The sequence below is a fragment of the Dryobates pubescens genome, chromosome 24 (genome assembly GCF_014839835.1).
Source record: "Dryobates pubescens isolate bDryPub1 chromosome 24, bDryPub1.pri, whole genome shotgun sequence".
Lineage (NCBI taxonomy): Eukaryota > Metazoa > Chordata > Aves > Piciformes > Picidae > Dryobates > Dryobates pubescens.
The window spans coordinates 2,784,269-2,798,515 of NC_071635.1; the positions used below are offsets into that span (position 1 = coordinate 2,784,269).

At 51.9% G+C, this 14,247-nt stretch overlaps 1 protein-coding gene across 1 annotated transcript; it reads left to right on the forward strand.

Moving 5' to 3' along the window:
* Positions 1-568: 568 nt before the first annotated feature.
* PPEF2 (protein phosphatase with EF-hand domain 2) lies at positions 569-14,012 on the forward strand. The gene is made up of 16 exons (XM_054172723.1): positions 569-813; positions 3,152-3,279; positions 3,617-3,674; positions 4,417-4,592; positions 5,339-5,453; positions 6,024-6,070; positions 6,486-6,652; positions 6,732-6,768; positions 6,857-7,006; positions 7,678-8,013; positions 9,496-9,681; positions 10,365-10,507; positions 10,972-11,078; positions 12,068-12,231; positions 12,749-12,836; positions 13,450-14,012. Exons 1-16 carry the CDS (start codon positions 753-755, stop codon positions 13,629-13,631), a joined length of 2,145 nt encoding a protein of 714 aa, XP_054028698.1. The 5' UTR covers positions 569-752; the 3' UTR covers positions 13,632-14,012.
* The last annotated feature ends 235 nt before the right edge of the window (positions 14,013-14,247 follow it).

Here is a 14,247-nt window from a genome sequence, read left to right on the forward strand (position 1 = left end):
ACTGGGGATTCAGTTGCACAGGTGATAGATGAAGTCTCATCTTTCCTGAGAGTCCTAGGAGTTAGCTTTGGGGTTTGGTCTGCTCTTTCTAGGTGATACAATGAGAGGCAGTGGCCTGAAACTCTGCCAGGGGAGGTTTAGGTTGGAGATGAGGACAATTTCTTTGCTGCAAGAGTGGTCAGGGATTGGAAGAGGCTGCCCAGGGAGGTGGTGGAGTCCCCATGCCTGGAGGTGTTCAAGAAACATGGACACCACTGAAAAGAGCCTGGCACCTTCATCTTCACCCCACCCCATCGATATTTATAGGCATTGATAAGGTCCCCTCTCAGCCTCTCCTCTCAAGACCCAGGGCTCTCAGTCTTTCTGAGAGATGTTCAAGTTCCCCAGTCATCCTTGTAGCTCTCTGTTGGACTCTCACCAGCAAATCCCTGCCTCTCTTGAACTGGGGAATCCAAAACTGGACACAGTATTCTAGGCAGAGTAGAGGGGCAGGAGAACCTGCTCTGGGCATGTGCCCCAGGACACCATTGGCCCTTCTGGCCACAAAGTAGCAGATGATGTACTTGGGCACAAGACAAGGCAGCTGCTTGTTGATCATATCAAGTGTTAATATATTTGATAACAGCCCCTCAGAGCTGTGGGACATGTGGCTGCTGTTTTGCTCCTGACCAAATGGTCTTTCCTGCATCCCTCTGGTGGTTTTGGTGTGCCTGGGCTGGTCTGCATCGTTCTGGGAGCAGTGGCTGGAGAAGATGGGATCTGGAAGCTCTGTAAATGCCAACTACAAGTACTCCCTGCAGAAGTCTGAAAACGGTGAGTGATGCTTTGGGAAGTGATCTCTGTCTGCTCCTGCAGACACTGTTGGGAAGGTGCAGTGGATGTGGTGCCTTACTGAGATCCTTGGTTTTCTTGATGGTATTGAAGTGAGGTGATGTCTTTTGGTGTCCTGTGACCAGGAGGCTCTGCTCTCTGAATGAATTCCATGTACTGGGTTCTCAAAACTCTTCAGATCTGGTGATCTACAGATGTGGAACTGCTTAGGACTTGCCACCCAAGTGTAACCTGCCAGCTCTTGTCCTGTCCTCCTTGTACAAGGCCCAGAGGCTGTTCCTGATGGACAGAGCTCTGTTCAGCTGGAGTGAATGGGATGGGGAACCAGAGGGAGCGTGCAGACCCCTCCTGTAATGTCTGAACTACGCTGCCAGTGTGAACAGGCACATTTTGGTTTGAGTGCTGCCCCTTTGCCATGCTGTCATAGCTTCTGTGATGCTGTATGAAATCACTTTGCTGCTTGGATCCTCATAAAGTGTGGATAAATCTTTCTCTTCCCTCTTTATTATCTTTTTTTCTGAGCTAGTACAAACACTGGCAGATGGAACTCACCCAGGTAAGCTGGTGAATTGCAGTACCTGGCTCTTCCAGGTGCAGAGGCAGTCTCTGTTAAAGGTAGCCTCAAAAACCCAAAGCCTTGCCATCTGGAGTTAAAATGCTGTGGGTGGTGGTACCTAGGCTCACTGGGTGCTCGATAAACGAGGCTTTCAGAGGCCTGAATGTGAATGTTCCAAAGGAGCTGGCTCTCACTGGTAGGTGTGGAGTCATAATGATGAGTTTCTGCTCAGGATTCAGCTGAACTACATCTGACTCCTGCCACACTAATTGGACATTCATCCCCTGCTAGAGGAATGCAAGATGCCTGGAAGCTGTTTATTGCAGAGTGCTTGTGGCTGTGATTCTGTGCAGGCAGGAAGGCTGCTCTGTTGGGTCTGTTACACAGGAGGCTTGAAGGGGTAGTATCAGGAGCACCAAACTGCATGAAACAAGTCAGCTGTTTAAACTCTGTCATAGCCCAGCAGATCAGTAAGCATTTTCTCAACAAGATCTAAGGCTCAGGCAAAGAATCCTTAAGTTACTCTTGAATTTGGGCTGGCCAAGACTCACCTCCTTGCCCATGACTTTGCTGTGACTCAGTTCCAAAAGCAGCAGCTCTTCCCTTTGTGTGCTCTGCAGCTCCTGCTGCTCTAACAGAAGCATCACTCAGGATTATTATTTTCAATACAGAAGCCATCAGGATCTCCAGTTTAGGGAAGGCTCAGGGTTTCTGCTGAAGTCCATGGAGGGTGGTTTATCTTACATCATTAATGCAGGCTAATTCATGTGAGCTCTTTGTCTCTTACCAGCATTTAGCAGCTTTTGGGGTAGGGGTGGGGATTTCCTTTTCTCTGTGAAGCTTTCCCAGCCCACACCCCCACTGCTCTCTCACAAGCCAGATGCCAAGCCAGAGCTAACCCTGTCACTCCTGTCCCCATCTGATTTGGGGGCCAGCCTGTAGATGGAGGAGTTTCTAGAGAGGTGCATGAAGTTCTGTGGCAGAACTTGAAACAAGGAACTGGGAAGCTGCACCAATGTGCTTCCCTTTACATGTGCACACATGTGAGATACAACACTCTGGGACTGGGGAAATGCAGAGGGAAGGTTATGTTTTAAAGACCAAGGCAAACAGGCATCCTTTGGAGGGAAGAGCCTAGTGCTGCCTGTGGAGTGAAGCACAACCAGACGCTGGAAATTCCTGGTGTTTTGTTCCTTCTGTGTCATGAAGTGGCCAAAGGTCTCCCTCCCTTTTTGCACTGTGGGTGTTAATGTTGCCTTTATTTTATTCCAGTGGTATGTTACCACTTATGCTCCACTTTGTCCAGAACCACTTGGCTTAAAGGAGGGTAGACAAACCCCTATTTTCAAGGCTCTGGAAAGGGATTTGGTGTCTCGTTTCCCTCCCAACTCCCTGTGTGGGCTCAGTCAGACCTCTGGTTTCCTGAAGCCCCAGTACTGACTGTAAGACAGATGTCAAAATGATCAAGGCAGAAAGGGAAGAAAGTGTCTACCAATACTGAAGAACAAGTTTGGCTCTGTAGGCCTTTACAAGTTGTTAACACTGGTGCTGAGGAGCCAGGATGGTCAGAAGTGCTTTGGAGGTCTCTGGTCAGGGCAGACCAACCCCCTGCAGTGTGCTGTCAAGAAGTGGGCCTTTTGTTCCTTAATGATTACCTTTGCTCCCGAAAAAGAAAGGTGTCTCTTCAGTTGGCAGGGTGGGGAGAGGAGCAGCAGCAGGGTAGGCCAGCTGAGCTCAGCAGCTGGCTGTGGTTTTGTCCCCCAGCTTTCAAGGCGGCGGTGCTGATCCAGCAGTGGTACCGGCGCCACGTCGCTCGGCTGGAGATGCGGCGCCGCTGCACCTGGCGGATCTTCCAGTCCATCGAGTATGCCTGTGAGCAGGACCAGATCAAGGTGAGGGGCCAAGGAAAGGAGTAGGTAGGAAGGTACTCAGGAGTGGGGTTAGCCTATTGATTTCCTGCCTGCTTCTGTCTGATGAAACCCTGGATGGGGCCCTGGGCAGCCTGGTCCAGCTGGAGGTGTCCCTGCTGACTGCAGGCCCTTTGAGGGTGCCTTCCAAGCTGATGCATTCTGTGACATTCAGACTACGATCAGTACAGTAGGCTTTGTGGGAAGTGTCAGCCAGCATGAGAAGGGCACAGGTAACACATGCAGAAAGGTGATGTTCAGTTGCCAAGCTGCAGGATTTCATCCCAGGGTGAATGGTGATGGGCTCTTTCTCTTCTTGCAGCTTCACAACTTCTTCAGTTACCTCATGGACCACTTCACACCAAGCAGCAGTAAAGAGAGTAAGTTTCTTGTGTGCCCATTGCAGGTGTGGCACCAGCAGCTCGGAAGGCTGCAGCCTGTGTTGATTTGTGGCCCAGTGCTGGCCCATCAGGATGGCAAAGGGGACCAAGAGACTCTAAAGAGTGATGGCATCAGGAATTTGGGTAGGGAGAGGATTGTCTGGAGACTGTACATGGAATGTGGGATAATCCCAGCTCCTAAGGGGAAGGGGGAGTAAAGCCCAGGATGTTTTCTTGGAGTCTGCCCTGGTTCAGGCAGCCCTGGTAAGCGGGTCTCAGCCCATTCCTGACGTGAGGGAATCTGTCCCTAGGGAGCTGTGCTCCGGGCTGCCTGTTTTATATTTAGTTTCTCACATCTAAAACTGGGGCAGGAGGGGAGGAGGGCTGTGAAAACCCCTTCAGTATCTTCCTGAAGCTGCAGGGAGCTTAGTGCTGGGAACTTGCTAATGAGCTTAGCTCTGCAATCTGATGATAGTAAATCAATATGAACTACTTATCAACCATTTCCAGCAGAGCCCTGTTGAGGAAGACTGGGTTTCAGTGTCTGCATATGACAGGGCAGTAATGTTCTGCTCATTGAGCTTGGGTTCTGAGGTGTTACAGCAGTAAAAGAATCATTTTCTTTGGCAAATAACTAGAAGTGGTGTCTTAACCCAACTTCATCTGGTTGATTTTTGTGTGTTTGTGTCTGTCTCTCTTCCAAACTAACCCCAACAATCAAACCAACCCCTCTGCCACCCAGGGGACTTCATCAGTCGCATGTTTGTAAGTGGGGAAAGCGTCAAAGAGGCAGAGCTGGAGAAATACTGTGACTATGAATCCATAGAGGTGCCAGACTCCTACACTGGACCCCACCTCTCTTTCCCACTCCTTCCTGACCATGCCACTGCCTTGCTGGAAGCGTTCAAGCAGAAACAAGTAAGGATCCCCAATGCCACCACGCTTCTCCTTCTCTGAGCAGGGGTGGAGGGCAGATAATTTGGCTTTAGACCAACCCCCACAGGTTGAAACTTTCTGGTACTTTTTTTGGCTGCAGTACCTCAAATTGTAAAAAATAAAGTACAGAAAAGTCTAGGATGGCCCAGGTGGAGAGAGCTGGTGGAAACGGTGTTGTGCCATGCAACTTTGGCTCATATTTACAATGTAAGAGGTGCTTTGGAGGGGAAGTCCAGTACCAGTTCAGCAGCTTTAACTTTACATGTCCTTGTACAGCTGCAGTGTTCTGCTGCCATCCCTCAGTCACAGTGAAGATCTGCAAAACAGGCCAGAACTGCCCTTCTCCACACAAAACAAAGGCCTCTTGTGTCCTGACTGCTGTTAAATGCCTGCCTCCTGCAAGACATGCAGCACCTCATGGCCTGCTTTAATGTGGCCAAGGCTAAGAAAGGTCTAGAGGAGCAGCTTCTTACCTGTGATACTGGGCTGGAAGTCCTGCTGCTCTGGGAGGTGGTGTTGGGGTTCTCTTAGGCTTTTGGGTTCCTCTTGCCAGCCCTGGGCTGCACTGGGTGAGTCTCTTCCATCTGACTGTTTCCCAGTAGCTGCCTCACTGTGAGTTGTCCCACGGAGAGTCTCTGCCAGCCAGGCTCTCGTGGTGGGTCCTTGGGGGACTTTGCAGACAGAGGTCACTGATTTCCTGCTTTAATCCCTTCACTTTCTCCTAGTAGCAGCTCCACGCTCGCTATGTCTTAAACCTTCTACATGAGACCAGGAAGCACCTCAAGCAGTTGCCAAACATCAGCCATGTCTCCACCTGCTACAGCGAGGAGGTGACCGTGTGTGGTAGGTCTGGGAGGAGGACACAGCCCTGGAAGGGGTGGGAAGGATATCAGATGGTGGCATGAGCAGGATGGCCTCCTCTGTACTGAGTGTGGAACACAAATGCAAACTAGAATCAGAGAATCATGCCAGTTGGGAGAGATTTTTAAGATCAAGTCCAGCCCAGCACTACCAGGTCACCACCAAACCATGGCCTTCAGCACCACATCTCTGCCTCTTTTAAAGGCCTCCAGGGATAGAGACTCCACCAGTGTCCTGGGCAAGCTGTTCCAGGGCTTGACAAATCTTTCATGGAAGAAACTGTTCCTAATATCCAACCTAATCCTCCCTTGGTGCTACTTGAGGCCATTTCCTCTTGCCCTATCACTTGTTCCTTGGGAGAGGAGCTTTGCTGCACCAAGAGGCAGTTGGGGCTGTCTAAAATCTGTGGGTTCACCCTCTGATGCTGTGTGAGCTGCTGCAGGCTGCTCTGGAGACTGCAGGGAGCGTGGCTGCATCGTGGCCCTGGTTCTGCTTGGCCTTGGTGTCTTCTTAAGCTAAACACACTGAGACTTGTCTTTTTGTGCCTGCTAGGAGACCTGCATGGCCAGCTGGATGACTTGTTCCTCATATTTTACAAGGTAGGTTCCACAGCTGCAGAGGTGGCTGGCTAGGCACTGCAAGCTATCACAGGGGTCATGCTGAGAAGTGTTTGCAGAACTTGGGCCCTTCAGGTGTGATTCTCCAGGTGGGTTTGACAGGTTGTAGATGGCTCCTCAAAGCAGCAGCTGATTACCTTGCTGGCTCTGAAACCTGACACATCTCTACCTCTGGGAAGTTGACACTGGTGTACCGGTGCCAGTGGACCCTTGTATGCCTGCTGACACCAGTGGCAACCCTTCCTGACTGCCACCTTCCACTTCCACTGGGAGGCTACAGGATAAAAATGTCAGGATCTGCTGTAGAAGGTGACCTGGGACAGGAGTGAGGGGGAAACTATGTGGATGTGGTGGGGAGGCCTCTCTTGCAACACCCACCTGTTCCTTGCCTTTCCAGAATGGCCTTCCTTCCCCTTCCAAGTCCTATGTGTTCAATGGGGACTTTGTAGACAGAGGCAAGCAGTCCCTGGAGATCCTCATTGTCCTCTTCACCTTCCTCCTGATCTACCCAAAGGAGGTTCACCTCAACCGTGGGAACCACGAGGACCACATGGTCAACTTACGGTACGGGGCTCGGGTGGGGGCCTGGTGGTGATGGTGCCCTGGGCAAGCCTCCTGAACTTCCTCTCTCCTCTTCCTCCAGCTATGGTTTCACCAAGGAAGTCATGCAGAAATACAAGGTAGGCAGATGTTTGTCTCCCTTACCACGTGAGATGTGGGGTTTGAAAGTTTGATCTTCATCTCTTCCTTTCTGATCTGTCCTCCTAGGTGCATGGGAAGAAGATCCTGAAGATGATTCAGAATGTCTTCTGCTGGCTGCCCCTGGCCACCCTGATTGATCAGAAAGTGCTCGTTATACATGGGGGCATCTCTGACACCACTGACCTGGACATGCTGGAGACAATTCAAAGGCACAAAGTAGGCTGGATCTCCTAGATGCTGCTGATTTGTGGCCAGGAGCTTATTTCTGCATGGCAGCTTGGCTGTTGGGGAGATGCTTTTAAGGGATGGGCTTCCTAGCCAAACTCCAAAGGCACGGAGTGAGTTGCTTTGGTTGAAGTGTGTGTGCAGGAGGTGTGATGGGAAGCAGCATTCCTGGCTTCTGGAAGCTCTAAGGGTTGTAGCCAGGGAAGTGGTGGGTAGTGGCATGGGTAGATAGATGTGCAGCTGACTGAAATGCAGTGATGATGAGGCTTTGGCCTAGATTTCTCCCTCTAGACTTCCAGGGTTTGGATAAATCATGTAACTTGTCTGTGCCTCACTGGCCAGCTGAGAAATACTACTACTTCCTTTCTCTGAATCTAGTTAGTCATTCGTCCTTCCCTCAGTCTGCAGCTTAAATCCATGTGCTCTACCTTTTGGGTAATGTCTGAGCACCATAAAGCCAATGAGGATCTGTGGTCAGGATGGATCCGAGTCCCCAGCTGCAAACCTTGAACGGCACAGCTGAGAGGCTGCCACCAGGAACCTCCCACAATTAATCAGCATTTGATGGCAGCAAAGGGAATCGAGGCTCTGAGCAGTGAGAGCTGGAGATGCAGGTTTCCAAGAGGCCTGACCAGCTCTTTTTCCTCCCTTACCTCTTGCAGTTTATTTCTGTTTTAAGAGGGAAGAAAAGAAAGGAGTCGAACAGAAACGCGGAGGTACAGGAAATAAACGGGGAGAGCAAGGCGGAGGCTGAGCCAGCAGGGAAGGAGGCAGACCCCGGTCTGTGCCCACCGCCCCGCGCAGCGCAGGCTCCCAGCATGGCCAACAGGCAGGAGTTCTCCCGCTGGGTGCGGCAGACGGTGCAGGAGCAGATCGAGCGCTGCCGGCGCCTGGTGGACGTCAGCGAGTCCGAGTCGGAGGAGCTCACCTACTCCAGCTCCGTCTCCCTGGCAGACCTGGACGGGCCCTGCTGGACTCGCCAGGAGGAGTGGAAGCAGGTGAGCAGTGGAAGCCGGGCCCTGAGCTCGGTGGGCTCTGGGTGCCCCCTGCAGGTTTGTTGTTACAAGCAGTGCGCAGACCTCTCGATGGAGAGATTTTGGCTGCTTCTGTGGCAGAGTCAAAGAGAGCGCACCACTGAAGTGCAGCAGGCAGGCTCAGAGGTTGTGTGTACCTCCTGCTCTTTCTCTGAGGCAGCCTGGTTGTGGTTGTGGCCAAGGGCTGTCCTGTGAGCCTGAGACCTCTGCTGCTTGGGGATGTTCTGTTAGAGACCTGTGCTGCACCCAGCGGCTGACAAACTGTGTAAGAGTCACCTAGGAGAGCAGTGGCTGTGTGGAGCCTGGTGCTAGCTGCTGTTCTGCTGGGGCCTTTGCCAGTCAGGCTGTTCACCAGGCTCTCACCTTTCTGTGCCCAGGGCTCTGTCTCAGAGTTAGCCCTTTTTCTTGTATAAATAAAGCTGCAGCTCAAGCACAGAGTGAGGCAGCAGGGTTGGGATTCACTGCAGGGTGGAGATAACAGATGAGATGTCTGTAGAGCCCCATGGTTAGTTACATCACCTGCTGTGTGCAGAACCACAGAATGCATCAGCTTGGAAGGGAGCCTCAAAGGCTATCTTGTCCAACACCCCTGCAGGCAGCACAGACACCTCCAGCTAGATGAGGTTGTGCAGGTCTCCATCAAATTTGACCTTGCCTATTTCCAGAGATGGGGCTTCCACCACCTCTCTGGACAACCTGTTCCAGTGTCTTACCACTCTCATTGTGCAGAACTTCCACCTGAATCTCCCCTGCTCCAGTTTCAAACCATTGTCCCTCATCCTATCCCCACAGCACCTTCTGAACAGCCTTCCTGTAGGTCCCCTTCAGCCACTGAAATGCAGCTCTAAGGGCAGGTTGGATTCCTGTTTGTGTCAGCCCAGTCTGTAAGCCCCTTCTGTGCTCTCCAACCCACTGTCACCTCTTCATGTGCCTGTCACACACCTCATCAGCATAAAGCTAGATGTTGAGGTCAGGGTTAAAGGGATGAAACTTTAATCCAAATGGTGGTTATTGAGTCAGCACTTACTCACATTTCTGGAGGCTGTGGAGTGTCCTGGCTAGAGAGCAAAGGAGTTTAGCACTAAGCTGGCTCACGGCCTCAAGATCTGCTGCACGTTCTTGCTCTGGGACCTGTGTTTTGGGATGGAGGGAACAGGCAAGGCTTTTGGGGACCTTAGAGGCAGCAAAGGGAAAGTTTGTATCAGGCCTGACCTAGGGACACTCCTCTTCCCCCAGGTACTTGCCTGTAGCTCCGGTCCAGCAACAGTCACCTCTGTGGTGGACCAGGTCTGTGACCCAGTCCTGTGGAGCAGGATGGTGGAAACCTCTCCACTTCCCTGTGCAGTCCAGGGAGGGACTCGGAGCCAGAGCTGGATGTGCTCAGTAAACTCTGATGGGTGGTATCTGTTGGCACACTTCATTCATCAACCTTTCCCATCCTTCCAGATTCTAGACATCCTCTGGAGCGACCCCATGCCTCAGGAGGGCTGCAGAGTCAATACAGTGCGAGGGGGTGGCTGCTACTTTGGGCCTGACGTGACTGGGAAGGTCCTCGAGAAGCACAGCTTGCAGTTCCTCATCCGCTCCCACGAGTGCAAGCAGGAGGGCTACGAGTTCTGCCACGGCCGCAAGGTCAGCCAAGGACACCTGGGCCTCCATCCTGCCAGGGTCAGGGCTCTCTGCTGGCTCGTCTCAGCTCTGCAGTGGGGCTTCCAGTAGGTACAGAATGGGTGAACAGCCTTATCAGGAGGCGCTGGAGCGTGTTCCCAGCTGAGGTCTTAGGCCAGGCATGAGCCACCTCCTCTGCTGGGGACACGTGTTGTGCAGGCAACGCACGTCCTTGTGTGTGGAGCCAGGAGAAGGTCTGAACCTCTTTGTGCCACTGCCCCTACTTAATGAAGCTGTTTCTGAAGCCCATAGAATCATAGACTTGTTTTGCTTGGAAGAGACTTCCAAGATGGAGTCCAACCTTCATTCCAAGAGGAGGTACAAAAGGATGTTGCTCAGCTGCTGCAGCAGGTTTGCTCTCAGAAGATTCAGTCACTTCAGTGTCCTCAGCAGGGGCACTTTTGACTCTGCAGTGAGGGTGGAGGTTTGTCAATAGAGTGTAGTGACACTGCAGAAGCCCTGTGTGGCCAGGTCCGTGTAAGACCAGCACTGCCCTCAAGGATCTCACTCCTGTAAGGCTCCCAGGCCAGCTGCCACCTTGTTCTTGCTTCTCCACATGGAGCTTTCAGAGCTGACTCCAGCTGGTTGTGCTCTTGTCCCTGAGAGCTGTGTACACTGACTGTGAATGTCTCTCTTTTGGGCCTTAGGTGCTAACCATATTTTCAGCCTCAAACTACTATGAGATTGGCAGCAACAGGGGAGCCTATGTGAAGCTGGGACCAGACCTGGTGCCCCATTTTGTTCAGTACCAAGCAAACAAGACAGCACATACTCTCACCATGACCCAAAGGCAAGGATTTCCGAGGCAGAATTCCAACAGGGAAACCTTGGGGAGCTCTGGGAAGGTTTGACTCCAGGGCTGAACTTTCACAGCTCGAGTTTCTAAACAGTAGTGCCAGAGGAGGAACCAAGCTTTGTGCAGGAGTTACTGAGGGAGGCTCAAGGGCTGGGGAGGGCACATCACAAGATCAGCAGGGGACTCTGATTTTCCAGCTTCTCTTTTCAGCATCAAGTTCTAACCTTTGCCCTTTCCAGAGGTGCCTCCTGCTTTGTCACTTCACAAAGTGCTGCAGGGATTCACTGCTGCAGGGAGCTGTGCTGCAGGCATGCAGTGCTTTGCATGGAGATGCAGCTGTGGCTGTGCAGAGCAGCTCTGTGAGGGCCTGGGGGGATCTGTGGACAGGCTAGAGGAGTGGGGAGGTGCAGCTTTGTGGGGAGGCCATAATGTGCTGCTCTCTTTTCTGCCTCCTCCAGAATCAGCAGGGTAGAAGAGTCAGCCTTTCGGGCCCTGCGGGAGAAGCTCTTTGCTCACACCTCAGCCCTCATCAGTGCCTTCAAGGCCTACGACAAGGACAACACAGGTAAAGCTTAGCTGAGGTGAATTCCCTGGGAGGACAGGATTGAAGAGACTAAGTTGAGTGTGTGGCTGGGTGGGAGACTGATGGCTGTCAGTGGTGGTCATAGTAGGAGGCTGTACCAGATCTCACCAGACTGTTGGTCCTGTTTGCTGTTATTCAGTGTCTCCCTTGGGGGGCAAGCAAGAGGTGATTAGCTTAATGAGTAGCAGTTTAGGGTGGTACTGGAGAACCCTTTGTAATCCATGAAGCAGTGGAAAAGATGACCTGCAACACCTTTTGTCACTTAGAAAGGGTTGGATGGTCTCTAAAACCCCTTCATCCCAGAGTCTAAAATCACTAAGTGTGGGATGTCCTCCATGGAAGCTGCCCGTGTCAGAGCCTGAAGGAAGGAGCTGAGGGCTGACAGGTTGGGTTGCCAGATCTCTGGCTGAAAGGAGTGTTCTGCTGGTGCAGCAACCAAGATGAGTTGCTGAGATCTGTCCATTTGTGGGTCAGGGCAGACAAGGGCCCAGTAGATGGCAGAACTGCTCCCTTGGGGGTAGAACTGCTTCAGTGCTTTCTTCCTTGGCAGCGAAATTGTACACAAGTGGAGTTGAGCTGTAAGAGCAGCTGCTAAACCAGGGCCTCTTCCACATTCCTGGGCTACTGAGGAAGCACTAGTGCCATGCAGGGTTTCTTCTTGTCCCAGAGTGCTGAAGTGTGCTGTGGAGAAATGATGCTGTTGCTGGCAGCAGCACAGTAGACTGAGTTTATGTGCTGCTCTAGGCTTTTTGCTTTGCCTTGATGGGTTGTCAGTTGTCCCTCTCTCTGAGGTCCCCAAGGCTCTCCCTTTTCACATACTCATTGTTCATAGAATTGTTTTGGGCTGGAAAAGACCTCCAAGATCATCAAATCCAACTGTCAACCCAACAGCACTGTGGCCATCAAGCCATGTCTCAGAGTGCCAGGTCCACGTTTCTTGGACACCTAGACTCACAGAATTTTCCTTGCAGGAAGGATCACACTGAGCAGCTGGGCCACAGCAGTGGAGTCAGTGCTGCGCCTGGGGCTGCCCTGGCGCATGCTGAGGCCGCAGCTGGTGCGCAGCACGGCAGAGGGCATGCTGGAGTACAGGTCCTGGCTGGATGACTTGGCTGTGGAGCAGCGCAGCCAAGAGGTAAGGCCTTGCCCCTTCCGTCAGAGCAGCTCACCAGATCCCCAGCATGGTGTGAAAGGAGAGGATGGTTCCTGTCTGATCCCACATCCTACTAGACTCAGTGCAGAAGCTTGTGGGAATTCAAGTAGTCCACTGTGGAAACAGATGATGCATGTGGAATCAACACCTAGGGGTGGTTTGGGATGCAGACTTTGAGCAAGGAAGCTCTATTCCATTCTCTGAGTCACAGCTTCTTAATTGCACTCAGCAAACCCAACCCTGCAGTGGTTAACAGCCACAGTCACTCTGCTCTGTGGGCCCAGCAAAGCTCTGTATGATGTTCCATACTGCAGCCTGCCACTGAGGGCCCAGCCACCACAAACCTCATTCAGAAGGCACACAGCACACAAAGTCCATTGCTGGCAAACTCTTGAGAGCAGGGACCATTTCCACTGATGTGTGGTGTCTGCAGTGACTGCTCAGAGAAAGCAGAGGGCTGCCAGGAGGGTAGGAGGAGTGTGACCATGTTGTGTTTCAGCACATCCAGTCGAGCTTGCTGGAAGTCATTTATCGCAACAGATCCAACCTGGAGACCATATTCAGGATCATAGACAGAGATCACTCAGGTAAGCAGGAGTGCAAGGGGTGTTGGGCACTGCACTGTTGTTCCTTTCTGCTTTGGGCCTTCCTTTGGTGTGTACAAAGGCATTTTCATGTAATGGTTTTAAGCTTGGGACTTTCTCTTCCTCGAAGAGCTTCTGAAACGTCCTTGCATGCTTCTGCAAGCATGATGCATTTTGAAGAACTGTGCAGTCCAGGCAGAGAATTAATAATTCCTAGTCCTGGAGGAGTTCAGCAGAGCAAAACTTGTGATGAAAGAACTGATGGCAATGCAGGGTACTCAGGATCTTAAGTGTAACCTGCTTGCAAACAGTCATCTCCAGTAAATTGCCTCAGGAAAGAGAAAAGACAAAGTCTTTGCCTTCTGTCCAAATTGCATTGTGTCTCTTTATTGCTTCACATCATGTTGGAGCCAGTGTTCTCCACACCAGGAAATTTGGTTGCAGCACATGAAATGTAGACTGAGTGGTTTCTTCCCTTCCTGCAGGGTAGGTATGCAGGCAGCTAGGATGGGAGATCAATGCTAAGCTGGGGGTCCTTGCACGCTGAGGGGCTGACTGGCACCTGTGTTCAGAGGTGAGCTTGTGCTGAGGTGGCTGTGCCTTCCTTCTCCAACAGGTCTCATCTCCTTTGAGGAGTTCCACCAAACCTGGAAGCTCTTCAGCTCCCACATGAACATCGAGCTGACAGATGATGGCATCAGCGACTTGGTGCGCAGCATCGACTTCAACAAGGATGGCAACATTGACTTCAACGAGTTCCTCGAGGCCTTCCGCCTGGTCAGGCAGGCAGAGGAGTGACCACCTGGGCAGGATCCCCACATCCAACGCCTTGAGTGTCTGCAAAGCCAGGGGACAGCTTCCCACCTCACCACAGAGTGTGCCTGCAGCTGGCAAGCAGGGAAAAGGCAGGCAGGTACCGGTAGTGCTTTACTGGCCGAGAACACCGACCGGCTGTGTCCATCTGAAGGTGATGGGCTTCAGCTCAGGCTCTTTTCAACAAGGAGCTGTGTTCCAAGTAGAAATTCCTGCTCAAAGGGAAGAGGCAACTTAGTTGATCTTGTCAGTGCTGTGCTGGAGTGCTGCAGGTCTGCTCAAGTGTAGTAAAAGGGCAGTAAAGGTGTTTCTTGCAGGCTGTTTTAAGCAGGCAGCAGCTGGTAGAGCACAGCGTTCCTTTCAATAAAGAGGTTTTTCTAGAGTGCTGCTTCTGGGTGTGTATGTCATCTCCACATTGTCAGCTCTGACAGCAGCAGTGCTCCTGTGACACCTGCTGCCCCTTTGTTCCATTGCTGTGCTAAGGTTGGAGCTACTGAATACATGCAGTGGAACAATACTTTGAACAAGAGCGAGAACTCTCCAGCAGGGGAGCTTTAAAAGATCTGTTGAGACCAAGGTTTTTCAAAGGCCAGGGCAGCAG

What these genes read in the sequence shown, in the direction of transcription:
- PPEF2 (XM_054172723.1), top strand. Translation starts at nt 753, where the DNA reads ATGGGATCTGGAAGCTCTGTAAATGCCAACTACAAGTACTCCCTGCAG. An exon ending in GACCACATGGTCAACTTACG is followed by an intron (nt 6,653 to 6,731) that starts GTACGGGGCTCG and finishes CTCTTCCTCCAG; the next exon opens with CTATGGTTTCACCAAGGAAG. An exon ending in AGACAATTCAAAGGCACAAA is followed by an intron (nt 7,007 to 7,677) that starts GTAGGCTGGATC and finishes TACCTCTTGCAG; the next exon opens with TTTATTTCTGTTTTAAGAGG.